At 45.3% G+C, this 15,946-nt stretch overlaps 1 protein-coding gene and 1 long non-coding RNA gene across 11 annotated transcripts in view; one reads left to right on the top strand and one right to left on the bottom strand.

The window, feature by feature from the left end:
* The window catches only part of LOC147009122 (regulating synaptic membrane exocytosis protein 2-like), a 111,993-nt gene that overhangs the window by 41,194 nt on the left and 54,853 nt on the right, over positions 1–15,946 (bottom strand). For 5 of the 8 annotated variants that reach the window (XM_085862683.1, XM_085862688.1, XM_085862685.1 and 2 more), the window contains 9 exons: positions 15,221–15,267; positions 14,739–14,848; positions 14,272–14,402; positions 13,815–13,986; positions 13,573–13,723; positions 13,367–13,393; positions 6,724–6,795; positions 596–740; positions 393–494 (listed from right to left, as the gene is read on the bottom strand). In XM_085862683.1, coding sequence (XP_085718809.1) covers positions 393–494; positions 596–740; positions 6,724–6,795; positions 13,367–13,393; positions 13,573–13,723; positions 13,815–13,986; positions 14,272–14,402; positions 14,739–14,848; positions 15,221–15,267 — 957 coding nt within the window. The remainder of the gene's footprint in view (positions 1–392; positions 495–595; positions 741–6,723; positions 6,796–13,366; positions 13,394–13,572; positions 13,724–13,814; positions 13,987–14,271; positions 14,403–14,738; positions 14,849–15,220; positions 15,268–15,946) is intronic. The other 3 variants (XM_085862684.1, XM_085862686.1, XM_085862689.1) reach the window with 3 other exon arrangements.
* Positions 1–15,946, top strand: part of LOC147009123 (uncharacterized) — a 66,603-nt gene that overhangs the window by 40,268 nt on the left and 10,389 nt on the right. The window lies entirely within an intron of this gene.

Below are 15,946 nucleotides of genomic sequence, written 5' to 3' on the forward strand. Positions count from 1 at the left end.
AATCTCAAAAGAACGCCAAGATGGAGGCTTCACTGCATCTGCCATCTGCCATTTTGTCTTACATGAGGTTACAAGTGGCTGGAAGAACGATGGCCAAAGTTTGGGAACGTGATGAAATTACAAGACCAATGAACCCGATCCACCCGTGCTGGGATGAGAAGAGATAACATCCTGCAGACACACTTCACTGGCCTGGTTGAAGGCAGGCATCCCTTATGGAAGGTGGGATTTTGGCACGAGAAGCCGAAACTGAAGCTGCTCCAGCACCAGGAACATTTGACTACGTGAACAAGCCCGAGTGTGTGCACATAATGAGAATCCAAATGCTGCACTCACACTCTGATCAACATTCTCAACAGGTAGGTGTTTTTGCTAAAAGCGTTTTTCCATACCTCTCATGCTCCGTAGCATGGCAGCTTTCAGGCCGTGACCTTTCTGACCTGCCCGCGGGTGATCGTGACCTGTGCCCATGACCTTGATGCTCGGTGTATCTGCTGGAATGCCAAAAACGTCCATCACCTTCAGTGTAAACATCGTAACATAGGAAAGAATCACACCACCACAACATTCCACAGTTCATCCACGATGGACACACCTTTGAGGCGGAACGCTTGGGCATCGAGAGCGCGTCCGTTCCCCACGGTATGGAGAGACGGAGCGGGAGCGTAAACGAGAAGTGGTCGGGGGCTCCGGTACGGACAGGGTAATCCCCCTGGAATCTTTCGCCGCACCCCGATGATCTGCAACAGCCAGAGACAGTCGCGCTCAAGGATGGCCTCCATCTTTCCAGCTTTTACTTGGCTGCCAACCATGGCAGTGCAACAATACAATAAAATGAGGCTGATACTTCGATTGACAGGAGGACAAAACTAAGTTTTATGCATATTTCACTCGGAGACTGTATAAATATCTCATCTGCAGCGAGAGAGTCATGAAGTGCATCACGGGAGGGCCGACAAGGTGGTTTGTGAAGCGGGTTTCGTCACAAGGTGGTGAACACGTGTACCGTGGGACCTGTAACGTCCACAACGGACACCGGACATCAAGTTTTACGTCTCGGGTGAAGGACATTGCGTTCCTTGATGTTTGTGCATTTTTCATGTGACATGTCTGCTCATCGTGTCATTTCGAAGCGGAGTTTGTAAAACATGGGACCGTTCACCCAATATCAGGGAACGTGCCGGGATTAGACCATCGTGAGATAGGTTAGTTTTACCCGAATCATGCTTGTGGTCTTGACGGCAATTCAAGTTAGTACGAAAGGAACACGAGAGTGAGGTAATGGACAAAGCACTTGTCTGACAAGCCATGGGGTGAAGCGATCCTCTGAGTACTAATGGGCGACTGCCGCCAGGCCAGAAACGCAGGCGAAGGAGGACGATAACTGTGAAAATCGAACAGCGTTCGGTCGGTTCGGCTTTCGAGCCACGGAACCAAATGCGGATGAAGTGTCAGCCGACGTGAGTCTACAGGGTGATTGCACCCAGTGGCTGAACTAACACTTCCGAACAATGCACTTGGAAACTTGTGGTGGAGTTCGTGCAGAATTACCCGGATACGACTTTTGGGAAATCTTCAGGATGACAACTTCTTGTGGAACCTTAATCCTTCATCGATTGAACCCACGAAGTAAACGGCCATTTGAGACGAGTATACCAACAAGACGATATTGTACATATCCGGTGAATTCTCAAATATCGCGGGTTTCAACCAATCGCGGGCAACCTACAGTGTTCAAATTTCGTTGTCGTGGGATTTCATTTCGACCAATCGTGGTTTTTGAGCCGAGATGAATCATCGTGTGTGGACGATTAGCTTCCATTCTGAGCCTTGTGGTGTTTCTCGTGCACCGCTTTTAATAAGCCCAAACGTAAAGCGATGGACAATGCTAGTTGTGCCAAAGGGCAGAGAGAGGTTACGACGTTGGGTGAATAGATCGAGTTGTTAAATCGGTTGGCTCGAGGTGAAAATGCGGCATCTGTGGGCCACCATTACGGGGTCAATGATTGGAGGTTGAACCTTCCCCATTGTACTCTTCCTCATTTTTAACATTGATTTTCCTTCAGACCTCATTCCCAAACCTTCATTATCTTTTAAACCATTGTCCAACTCCGTATTCAAAACTTATTCCCAAATCATTGTTTTCCGTCACCCGTACTCGAACCACCATTCCAAAACCCTTAATTTCCGCTACCCGTACTCGACCCCCGATCTCAAACACTCATCCTCAACCACAGCTTATGAAACATATCAAGGCGAAGGGATTTATAACGGAACAGGTTTTTAACTCCAACGAGACAGGAATATTCTGGAAGACGGTGCCATCTCGTACCTTGCTCTCCAAGCAGGGAAGATCGTGGTTCAAGCCGAGGTGGTTAAGGATCGCGTTACCCTTCTACTCTGCGGCAATGCTTCATGTGCCTTCGTCATAAAGCTCATGCTGCTTTTCCTTTCACTGAATCACCGTTCCCGCTCCCCTTCCCTCCACTCACATCATCATCATCCCGAGCTATGTCTTGTGTTTTCTATTTACTGCAGAGTACAGTGTGAGCACGTAACGTTAATATATATATATATATATATATATATATATATATATATATATATATATATGGGGTATGCTTACACATTGTTAACAATAACGAACCGTGCGTGCTTCAACATTGTCTCGGGTCGCTCACCTGCAGTTATTATTTTCATTTATTTATATTTACCTTTCCGAACACTTTCCAACGATTCTGTGATTTTTTCCCGGAGTATCGGCTTCGATGTTCATCGGCACGCAAAATTTCAGCTTTCTAAGTCACCCGGAAGGTACTGATCTTTAATATCAGAGAGTGAGTCAGTGGTTAGAATGAGCTCTATATTTTAGAAATATCTTCTTCTTCTTCTTTCGGCTGCTCCCGTTAGGGGTCGCCACAGCGGATCATCCGTGTGATCCGCATAGTGATTTGGCACATGTTTTACGCCGGATGCCCTTCCTGACGCAACCCTGGTCGCCTCTTACGACACAGGGATATGGTACACCTATTTTAACCGGGGTATACACCGGCCCAGTACACTGGTACTCATTTCGCCGACCTCGGAAGGATGACAGGCTGAGTCAACCCCCTGGTGTATTAATTCAGTGGCCGAACGGGGCTTGAACTCAGGACCTTTTGGATCCCAAGCCGCTGCCCTAACCACTGCGCCAACACCAGGCTTATATTTTAGAAATATATATATATATATATATATATGTATATGTATATATATATATATATTTATGTGTATATATATATATATATATATATATATATATATATATATATATATATATATATATATATATATATATACAGTGGGACCCGCTTAATAGAATCACTTTGGGCCGGACAAATTTGATTCTAATAAGCGGGTGACTCTAATATCCGAGTTCACCAGAGTTGTGGAGTATCAAGCGGATCAAATGTCGAGTACACATACGGAGACAAATACTCAGCATTTAGTTTGATTTATATGACACACTTGCTCAAAACAATGTAACTTACTACTGAAAATAAAACAATTACACGTACAGTACATATGTACTTTTCAAAGCAAAACAACATAGGTTTGTCGATGAGCCTACTCTGTAATGAAAAAATTGTCGATTGTTGCCTGCTTTAACGAGTCTGTGGCAATGGCGGTGACCTCCTTGTCAAGTTTGCGCAGGAAGGCCATGTCACTGAACCCATGTGATCGCAAACCAAGCCTGATCGTCTTAGCTGCAGACATCATTTCCTTGATGGTCGGGACAGAGATCTCCTCTTCCTCCTCTTCCTCCACTTTAGTGTCGGCGTCATAGTCTGCGTCAGTAGCAATTCCCATTTCGCGTTGGACTGCCGAAACGATGGCTTCGTCTGTGACATCATCGTCTGTGGTTTGGAGAGTGGCGTCCATGTTGACGAAGTCCTGTCATTGGTCGGGATGCATTTGAAGAGGGTTGGCTAACTCGTCGTCGTCATTGCTCTCGACCCTTTCGCCTTCGCTTGCAGCTCCGATGAAAATTCCTCCTTTGCGCCAGCAGTTCACTATGTTGAAGTTGAAGTGATTGGGGATGTGCCGGACAGGTGTCGATGAGAAGCAACGCTTTCTGGTCATGATGCTGAAGCTCGCGATTCCACTCATCGAGCCATTCAGTGAAGAGGAAACCTGTCATCCATGCGGAGGAATTGGCTCTGTAGCGAACTGGAATCGTTTTGAGGCCTTTGAAACACCGTGGATTCTTGCTTTTACCAATACCGAAAGGAGGACGCTTAGCACCAGTCATCGAGCAGCAAAAAAGCACCGTGATTCTTTCCTTTAGCCTTTTCCCACCGCAGTGCTGATCTCCCTTGAAGAGGAACGTTCCGTCTGGTAAGGCCCGAAAATACAACCCGGTTTCGTCAGCATTCCAGATCTCATCAGCCGTGAAGCCTTCTACGAGATCCGGAAACACGTGGTCCAGCCATTGTTGTTTCCCTCCTACGTCAGCCGCCGCTGCCTCTCCGTGAAGTTTCTTGTGGACGATTCCATGTCTTTTCTTGAACCGGTCAATCCAGCCGTTTGTCACACTGAACTTCTTGTTGTTGAACTTTTCCGCGAACTGAGCCGCTTTCTCCCGCATCAGAGGTCCAGAAAGCGGTGCTTCCTTTTCTCTAGAAGTTTGAATCCACTTGACCATTGCTGATTCGACATCGGGTGCGTTGCCGCTTCGCTTGCGTTTCTGAGAAGAAGACGAATCCACTTGACCTTTCAGAATGGCCTCTCGATCTTTCAGAATCTTGCATAGGATCGGCCGGTTAATTTCCAACTTGTCTGCAGCTTCTCGTTGGCTCATTCTGGGCAAAGCGTCATCGTCCCTCAGGATTTGTGCTTTATCAATGTTTGAACGATCCGTCCGCTTTCGTTTTCTGTCCATCGTGGAAATGACGACACGCCTAGTGCTTAGACTGCAGCTGTCAGCCGTCTGCCTATCTGTACAATGACTACCGAAATCACTGTAGTGGCATAGCGTTATTTTTAGCGTGACGTCAGCCGCCTGGTGGCAAAAGTTGGAACTGTGCGGCCAGTAGGCGCTGAACTGTCGAAGTGGATGGCCAGCAGCTGATTCTATTAAGCGGGTTTTTGATTCTAATAAACGGGAAAAATTGTGTACATTTAGATACAATGGAATCGGTCTCAACGATTTTGATTCTATAATACGGGTGATTCTATTAACCGTGATTCTATTAACCGTGATTCTATTAACCGTGATTCTATTAAGCGGGTCCCACTGTATATATATATATATATATATATATATATATATATATATATATATATATATATATATATATATATATATATATATATATATATATATATTTCAATTGTGATGCTTTTATTTCAATTGTGATGCCTTTATTTCTGGCTGCTGTCCACCTTCCTCGATATTTTCTCAAAGTCCAGGAAACTGAACCGCTGCTTTCCCATTGGCCCTTGGTTTCCATGATCGCAATTTTAACTATCACGGCATTTTCCAGGAACATAACCCCCGCAAAATTGGAGGGTTTCTTGGTACTCGCAAAGGTACCTGGTGTTGCTGGGCAACAATGGGTTCCTCCTTCCACCCTTCCCCCCCCTCCAGTCTTCCTACCCCCCCCCCCGCCTCTGGGTCTTTCACCCTTGAGAATTATGTCGTTAGATGAGCAGTAACATTACCTTCAAATCGATATATATATAGGTTGTGTTTGTACGATTTTCGGGTTTTGAATAATTTGCGATGAGCGCATTTGAGAGGTCACATGACTCCTTCACGGTCATTATCACGTGTTAAGCAACAGTTGTTTTTCACATCTGATGCCACATTTGGGTTAATGACAGTGAATAAAGTATTTTTAACCACTTTCATGGGGAAAATAAATAATTATAATAAAACCCATATTCAATTCCTACCGAGCACGAATTTTCCTCATCACCACTAACTTGCCACATGTCATGTCAATGTGCCCCTTGAGGGACAAATTTATCAATATGGCTGATACAAGTCATGGCATTGATGTTTATCCATCCATTGGGACCATACTCTGTGCAGAGCGTTGGTGATGCCTTCGCAGTCTCCTGGGCTATTGGGCACCATCCTGGGCTAAGGTCCACAAGGTCCAATCCTCAAATCTGAACACATATTTCGATTATATACTTTAATTAGTCCGTGAGAGGACGTCGATCGTGGTTTCAAGGCGAGGCATTTTTGAGCAGGCCGAAACAAAATGGCGGTTTAAGACTGCTGAGAGGGGAGACCCCTTTGAGGGTTTCTTGAGAGTTATGGGGTATGCACGTTTTTGTTTTTTCATGATGAGCACCCCGTTCATTTATCTTCAAAAGGGGGGTGTATAAATTTAAATACTTAGTTTTCATTCATGCACTCCATTGGAGTTCCCTTCGTATGCACGCAAAGATTCAGGCCGCGAGGCTTCATGGTTTTGGAGTTATGGAGAAGACACACACACACACACACACACACACACACACACACACACACACACACACACACACACACAAACATTTATTGTTTTTACATAGATCGATATCAACTTGGTCGAGAAGCATAAACCAGAACTGCGAACATACACAAGACTTCTTTCCAAGCCAATGAAAGAGAGTGAACGTAGGTGGCAAAGCAGGAACACGTTTTGATTGACAAGCAAGCAGGCATGCAGGTGATGAACACAAAGCACCCACCTTGGCACAGTTGACGACTGGCGTTGGCACACTCAAAGTCTGACACCTCGCTATCGCTAACTCGTTGAGACCCTACGGCAGTGACGAGACATGAATTAACCTGATGAACGTGCAATAGCACCCCATTTATCTACAGCCGGGGGTGGGGTGGGGGGCAGAACCAGGGATTGGTCGGTGGTTCTCATAACCAGCACCATCAGGTGACGTGTTCATTTATAATGGCCACGAGCGGCACACAAAGCCAACCTCTCATCAAGGTTGTACCGGCGTGAATTTGTGCTCGCATATAGAACTACATGAAGGCAGTGACAATACAGCTCCAGAACAATTCAATGGTCACTATAAAATGGGTGTAATTTCATTGATGTGATCAGGATTAGCACAGGTCAAAGGTTATGAGTCATTGTTCAGAATCATTATGGTTAATACGCAAGTGTCTTATTCATGAGTGTTCTTAAGGTGACAAACTCCGCTAATATTGTAAGGTGGTTGTCTCTCGGGGTTGTGTACAACTTCTGTTCGATAAAACACACTCTGAACATATTGGACACAACAAAGACGTTTCGGGACAACCTCATAACCTCATCAGGCTCAACTCAGCCAGCGGCACTTTGACCTTTTCAGCCAGTGGTGACCACCATGAGGTCTCATATTTCTTCTTCTCAAGAGAAACCACACACTTGAAGCAACACACCCGAACCTCACACATGAAGATACTCACACCACCTAACCTCACACATGAAGATACACACACCCTAACCTCACACATTAAGCTACACACACACACCCAAACCTCACACATGAAGCTACACACACACCCAAACCTCACACATGAAGCTACACACACCCGAACCTCACACATGAAGATACATACACCACCTAACCTCACACATGAAGCTACACACACCCTAACCTCACACATGAAGATACACACATCACCTTACCTCACACATGAAGCCACACACACCACCTAACCTCACACTTGAAGCCACACACCCCCGAACCTCACACATGAAGCTACATACACCCAAACCTCACACATGAATCCACACACACCTCAACCTCACACATGAACCAAGACACCCCAACCTCACACATGAAGCTACATACACACCCTAACCTCACACATGAAGATACACATACCCTAACCTCACACATGAAGCCACATACACCCTCACTTCACACATGAAGCCACACGCACCCTAACCTCACACATGAAGCAACATACACCCTAACCTCACACATGAAGCAACATACACCCTAACCTCACACATGAAGCCACACACACCCTAACCTCAAACATAAAGCAACATACACCCTCACTTCACACATGAAGCCACACACACCCTAACCTCACACATGAAGCCACATACACCCAAACCTCACACATGAAGCCACACACACCCTAACCTCACACATGAAGCCACATACACCTAAACCTCACACATGAAGCCACACACACCCTAACCTCACACATGAAGCCACACACACCCTCACCTCATACATGAAACCACACACACCCTAACCTCACAAATGAAGCTACACACACCACCTTTCCTCACACATGAAGCCACACATACCACCTAACCTCACACATGAAGCCACACACACCCTCACCTCACACATGAAGCCACACACACGCTCACCTCACACATGAAGCCACACACACCCTCGTCTCGCACATGAAGCCACACACACCCCAACCTCAAACGCGAAGCCACGCACAGCCTAGGCTCAAACATAAAGCAACATACACCCTAACCTCACACATGAAGCCACACACCCTAACCTCACACATGCCACATACACCCCAACCTCACACATGAAGCTAAATACACACCCTAACCTCACACATGAAGCTAAATACACACCCTAACCTCACACATGAAGCTAAATACACACCCTAACCTCACACATGAAGCTACACACACTCTCACCTCACACATGAAGCCACACACACCCTAACCTCACACATGAAGCAACATACACCCTAACCTCACACATGAAGCAACATACACCCTAACCTCACACATGAAGCCACACACACCCTAACCTCAAACATAAAGCAACATACACCCTCACTTCACACATGAAGCCACACACACCCAAACCTCACACATGAAGCCACATACACCCAAACCTCACACATGAAGCCCCACACACCCTAACCTCACACATGAAGCCACATACACCCAAACCTCACACATGAAGCCACACACACCCTAACCTCACACATGAAGCCACATACACCTAAACCTCACACATGAAGCCACACACACCCTAACCTCACACATGAAGCCGCACGCAGCCTCACCTCATACATGAGACCACACACACCCTAACCTCACAAATGAAACTACACACACCACCTTTCCTCACACATGAAGCCACACACACCACCTAGCCTCACACATGAAGCCACACACACCCTCACCTCACACATGAAGCCACACACACCCTCACCTCGCACATGAAGTGCCACACACCCCAACCTCACACACGAAGCCACACACACCCTAACCTCAAACATAAAGCAACATACACCCTAACCTCACACATGAAGCCACACACCCTAACCTCACACATGCCACATACACCCCAACCTCACACATGAAGCTAAATACACACCCTAACCTCACACATGAAGCTACACACACTCTCACCTCACACATGAAGCCACACACACCCTAACCTGTCACAAGATGGTTTCACCAAAACTTGCTGGGAGCGGGTTAAACGTCGCCGTAAGAACAGGTGTGCTCTGCTTGTTTATTAGCCTGCGCTCGCAAAGCAAAAAGTGTGGTTAAAAAAAAAATAAAAAAAATAAAAAATAAAAATAAAAATAAAAAAATCGGTCGTGTACGTGCGTACGTGTGTACATCAAATGTACGTATCTACATTTTGTTATTCCCTCTTCTCTCCAACCTGCCAGATTGACGCGAAATTTTCACCAGAGATTGAAACTGAACTCCTGTCCTGTGGGGAATACGTGTGATTTTTCATGATTTCACAGTTGTCTTCGTTATGACGTCATAATTGCACACATACAACGCGACGTCTGATCAGTATGAAAATTTTTCGGATCATCTTGGGATAAATTGTTCAACAGAAAAAAAAAGATGACATCATCAGTCAGGTGGTTCAGCAGCCATATTTCTTTAAAAAATTAAAAATTAAAAAATAAACTTCAAAAATCTCCTCCACAATCGCTGAACAGATCGAGGTGAAAATTTACAGGTATGACCGCCTATCCATGAGGAACAAAACGTTTCCCACCTATGACGTCATAGAGCACATGGTTTGGCAGCCATATTGGATTTACCAAAAAAAAAAAAACCTTCAAAAATCTCCTCCACAATGGCTGGACAGATCGAGGTGAAACTTTACAGGTACGACCGCCTATCCATGAGGAACAAAACGTTTCCCACCTATGACGTCATAGAGCACATGGTTTGGCAGCCATATTGGATTTACCAAAAAAAAAAACCTTCAAAAATCTCCTCCACAATGGCTGGACAGATTGAGGTGAAACTTTACAGGTATGACCGCCTATCCATGAGGAACAAAACGTTTCCCACCTATGACATCATAGAGCACATGGTTTGGCAGCCATATTGGATTTACCAAAAAAAAAAAACCTTCAAAAATCTCCTCCACAATGGCTGGACAGATCGAGGTGAAAATTTACAGGTATGACCGCCTATCCATGAGGAACAAAACGTTTCCCACCTATGACGTCATAGAGCACATGGTTTGGCAGCCATATTGGATTTACCAAAAAAAAAAACCTTCAAAAATCTCCTCCACAATGGCTGGACAGATCGAGGTGAAACTTTACAGGTATGACCGCCTATCCATGAGGAACAAAACGTTTCCCACCTATGACGTCATAGAGCACATGGTTTGGCAGCCATATTGGATTTACCAAAAAAAAAAACCTTCAAAAATCTCCTCCACAATGGCTGGACAGATTGAGGTGAAACTTTACAGGTATGACCGCCTATCCATGAGGAACAAAACGTTTCCCACCTATGACGTCATAGAGCACATGGTTTGGCAGCCATATTGAATTTACCAAAAAAAAAACCTTCAAAAATCTCCTCCACAATGGCTGGACAGATTGAGGAGAAACTTCACACACATGTTCCCCAAGCCTTAAGGAAAATCTTTTTTAAAAAATTCATTCCCTTGAACTGCTGTATCAATCGACGTGGAACTTCAAAATTATGATCTAGTTGTGATGGAGAATGTATGTTTTAAATTTCAACCTCATCGGACGCATGTTCTGGCAGCCAGAATTATTAAATTAATTGAAAATTGGTGGTTTTTTTTGTTTATTTTTTAAAAAATAAGGCTCACTTGGCTGTGCCTGGATGGTTTTGAAGGAAGAGGAGTAGTGGCTGAAACCCGAGTCCGAACCAGGTTCCTCCTGATTACTTAATCTTTAGTTTTTTTTTTCCGTGTTCGGGTTCCTTCTGGTGACTCCGATGCAGGACTGTACCTCTTTCGTCTTCCATCTGATTTGAATTTAATTTATTTTAATCCCATGCTGAATTGAATTGAATAATAATAAACGTCGTGGATCAGAGTCAATGGGCCGATCAAAGTGGGGTTTCCTCAAAGCGGGACATCTTGGGACCTGGTCATCATTGCCAGCAGTTACAAAGTAGGTTAATAAAGTCCATCATTATTAATTAATTAATTGAGTCCGTCGTCGTACCTCCATGATTTACTTCTTGTATCGTTTTGCCTTCTGTGTACCCCCATTCCCATGATGTAAGTAAATTGTTTGTATTACATTGTGTTGGACTTTGTGACATTGTTCCATGGGGCTGTGTTGTAAAAACTCCATTTAGATTCGCAAATGCGTGACATTTACACACGCATTTTGTAAACAATGGTGTTTGAGTGGCTGGCTCCCCTGAGTTGCCAATGCGGAAGTATAGAACTCCACTCCTTACACTCAACCTTAAGTTGAAGCTTCGAAAAACCGCTCAGCCAGCTTGAGGGCCTCGGTGCACAGGCCGGGACAAGGACCAAGATCAAGGATACCATACCAATGGATATAAAAAATATGGTGGGACTGAGACAGACGGACAAGTGTAGGCTCAGCAAGACAGAAACAGAAAGTACGAGTCACCTGCTTTCGGGATGTAACAAACTATTATCAGAACAACTTTACACACAATGGCACAACAAAGGACACAAAGTGATTCATTGGCATATCTGTAAAAATTATTTCAACATCCCAGTTCTAGTAAAGCCATGGAAACATGAACCGAGGGCAATCATTGAAAAAGAGGGACGTCTTGCCCACATACGACCTGGTGATCCCATCGAGCGTGAACATAGAAAACAAAGCATTGTGACCGGACGTCGTACTCAGGAACAAAAAGGAAAAGACAGCGTTGCTGATCGAGATATCAGTACCCAGTGATTTTGGCTTAAATAATACAGAAATCAGGAAAATGACCAAATAGCCGGGCCTCAAAAATGAGATTGAGAGATCTTGGAAGCTGAAGAGTGTTGAAATTTCACGACCAGTGATAATTGGGGCAACAGGAATAATAAAGAAGATCCTCATGCGATTTAAAAAAAACCATCCCCGGGAATATTACCACAAACGAACCACAAGTGGAGGCAGTCCGGGGTTCGGTGACGATCCGAAACAGAGCTCCCGGAATAAAACTCTGAGAACAACAAAGTTGAACAGCTCGGTCCATGAACTGTGATCCCTTACTGAAGCGGAGGTCAATACTATGAGTCCTGGGAGGGCTTCGTTGCACCTTCTCAAACCCGCAATTATGGAGATAACAACCAATGACACACACACACACACACACACACACACACACACACACACACACACACACACACACACACACACACACACACACACACACACACACACACACACACACTGGTGTTTACGGCAATAGTTTAAAAAAAAAAAGATGACATTGGAAGATAGTGATAACAAGTGTTTACATGCTATGTATTACAAACGATAAACATACACAACAAAAGGTACAACACTCTGTGAGCTGGGACGAGGACACAAGCAATCTGAACAATCGCCCGGTAACCTGGGCACCTGTCGTGGTGAGACCATTTGGCTCCATTTGTAAGAAACATGGCTAAATGTCTAAAATGAAATAAAAGTCGAGGCTCATGGAAGAGTAAGGAGACGGAGGCCAAAAGGCAATACACTGTCAGTGGGGTTGGAGAGAAGAGCAGCAGGATGAAGGAGATTAGGTGCCACGCTTAAGACTCACGAGCCAAGCCTGGGTGTAATTAAACACGCGCTCCGAATCGTTGGCACAGGACAAAGTAAGTCCAGACAAAAAGACCCGGAAAGAGACTCACTTTACAAACGTGTCGTCGAACTACCGATCGAACACATGCATCGCCGTGCATTCCTGGCTGGTTACGTGTGTGACTTTGCAGCAAGGTGCACATTTCATGCTCTAAAACACAAGCGCACCGCCGCTATTGTCTGGGCCCACGAGCCCAAACTAATGCGATAAACCAAACATGCCAAGCAACACTGTGCGTACAATCGACAAGCCAATGACGTTGGGCCGTTTCTGCGTTGGAGGGTCGCAAATGAAGTTTCCATGCCTCAACGAACAAGGATAATTACCTGCTTTACCAGCCTGGGAGCTTTTCCCTGCAGAAGGACAAATAAAAATTGAGAAACACAACAATAAGATTTTACAACATACTTCAATGTCCATTGCACTTTGCCACTTGTGAGTCCATTCGACCCCGTTGGCGGTTCGTTTCGCCCCTTCCTTGGGCATTCCTATCCGAGCCGAGACGATGAGCGAGTGACAAAGTGAAACTCACGTTGTAACTTCTTTGTGCCGTGGCCTTGCGCGTGCTTGCGTGAGAGGTAAGGAGATGGTCGCGGAAGTGGGAGAGATGAGGTATCATGCGTCTGTAGCGAGTACCAGTGCGGTTCGTCGTCTAGAAGAGCGGTCTCCAGCTCGATGAGTATCTGTGGGAAACCGTTACATCTCATGTACTCGTGAGGACGATTTACGCCAGGCCGATGCCGTTACGATGCAAATGGTACCCCGTGACAGCACCTCTCCGAGGAACTCGCTTTCCTCTTCTGGAACCCGCGGCTGGTCCCACAACGTGAGCTCCAGCATTCGCTCGCGGAATTCTCGTCGGTGTACCGGGCAGTACACGAAAGTCTGTCCCCAGCGAGGCTCCAGCGTCCGACGAGAGGTCTTTGTACGGCGTTTGCTTTTATCACTGAAAAGGAGACGCATTTTGAACCAATTTACAGGACAGCACTTCACGGCTTACCATCGAGGCTTTTAAAGAAGGTAATTGTGAACACTTATGATCGGAGCTTAGTTTCTGCGAATACCGTTTGAACTTGTGCTCTTCCCACAGCTTTGTTGCACGCTGTTTAAAAAGGAAGTCACATCATCGGAGCGACCAAATTTGCATTGGTAGTTCTCCGCCACAACAAGGCCTATGCAATAGGTAGGCCCATCCGAATGAAGTGACCAGGTAGTATTTTGTGGAGCTTACCTACGATCTGGAAGGAAGTAAACTTTAACGTAGGGATTTCGGGGGCGAGCATCTAGTCGTGGTGGGAGCTCAGTGGCACAAAGCACCGTTACTACCAGTTGGTAGTTAACCTTGTCGTACCACAACTTGATCTGTGGATTACATCAATAATTTTTTATCAGATTATGCAGACAAATGTGTGTGTGTGTGTGTGTGTGTGTGTGTGTGTGTGTGTGTGTGTGTGTGTGTGTGTGTGTGTGTGTGTGTGTGTGTGTGTGTGTGTGTGTGTGTGTGTGTGTGTGTGTGTGTGTGTGTGTGTGTGTGTTCAAACAAGGTTCAGTTATAATTCTAAGTGATAATCCGAGTGCAAAGCTTTCGAAGGACTAAACACAAAGTCACAATTCCTCAAAGGCATCGAGGGGAAGGTGGTGCAGGAGTGACTCAGAAGTGACACAAGTAGAGTTGTGAAGAGCTGCATTACTTCTGACCGAAAGGCGTCCGGGAAGTGTTTGAGGAACATCCCGCAGACTCGGACTGACTGGTGATGTCACAGAGATGGATGGACGGTCCATTTTCTGGGATTCAAATGAGCTTGAACCTGAGAGAAATTGAAAAACACTCAAAGAGGTGTACACAATAATTGACTCCTTATCCTTGCATTATTTTATCTCTCTTTTTACAGCTCATCGTTCCTCATGCCACAAAGGGACCGCAAACCTTACTGTAACCAAGAAAGGTCTTGATTACAGCAGACAGTCTATGGTGCTGACAAAGGTGCTGACAAAAATGTCCACAGCATCTCTGGCCTATGGGGTATAACGACTTAAGTTAACCCAGGTTAAGAATTAAAGAAGCTCGAGGGTGTCTACGGTACTGATAAGCTCGAAGAGACTCTCTTCCACCTCTAACTGATTCAAAACTAAAGGAAAATGTTCTCCTTCGGCCATCGATCGAAAGGCCGTCGACTTACTTGAGTCGAGCTGTGGTTGTGAGCCATCGGGAATTCTCGAAGTCTCTCTAGCCAAGAAAATGCATCAAATCAACACATTGTACAGCTGGCAAAAAATGACTTCAACGACTAGAATGGCACTCGGTAGAGCACATAGTCTTGCCTTACGTGCTCATTCTGAGCAAAATACCGTCGTTAACTGAACACGCTACTATTATAGCCCACTGCTATTATGGCCCATTTACCCGCATCATCCATGCACCCTATTATGTCACATGCATTGCCATTATCCGTAGCTTTATTGATTATTAGGATATTTAATGACCACTTTTGTGCACATTATAACTAAATTGTGTCAATGAAGATAAATATGAAAAAAAAATTCAAATATATATTCTCCGCACGGCTCGTCGATCAAATGCGTGAACTTTTGCATCGATGTGTTAAGCGGTTCTGGAGAAAAGGGTCCCACCTACCCCTTCAAATCCCTCCGGATTCCCACCCATCTCTTCGCCTCCCTCCTCCTACACCTCTCCCTCCTATCCCACCCCTGCCCCTGCCCCTGCCTCCTCCCACTCCATCCCTTCTCTTCCTTCGAGACTCCCACCCCATCCCTTCCCCTCCCTCTAGGCTCCCATTCCTTCCCTGCAACAGGTGGTGGTTCATGTGTTCATAAGTTATGAATTATAAGAAAATGACTAAAACCCCTCAGATGGCGTATCGAGGTAAAAATGTGATCTTATAAAG

Source organism: Eptatretus burgeri, chromosome 17 (assembly GCF_056783735.1).
Source record: "Eptatretus burgeri isolate ZD-2024b chromosome 17, Ebu_testis_v1, whole genome shotgun sequence".
NCBI lineage: Eukaryota > Metazoa > Chordata > Myxini > Myxiniformes > Myxinidae > Eptatretus > Eptatretus burgeri.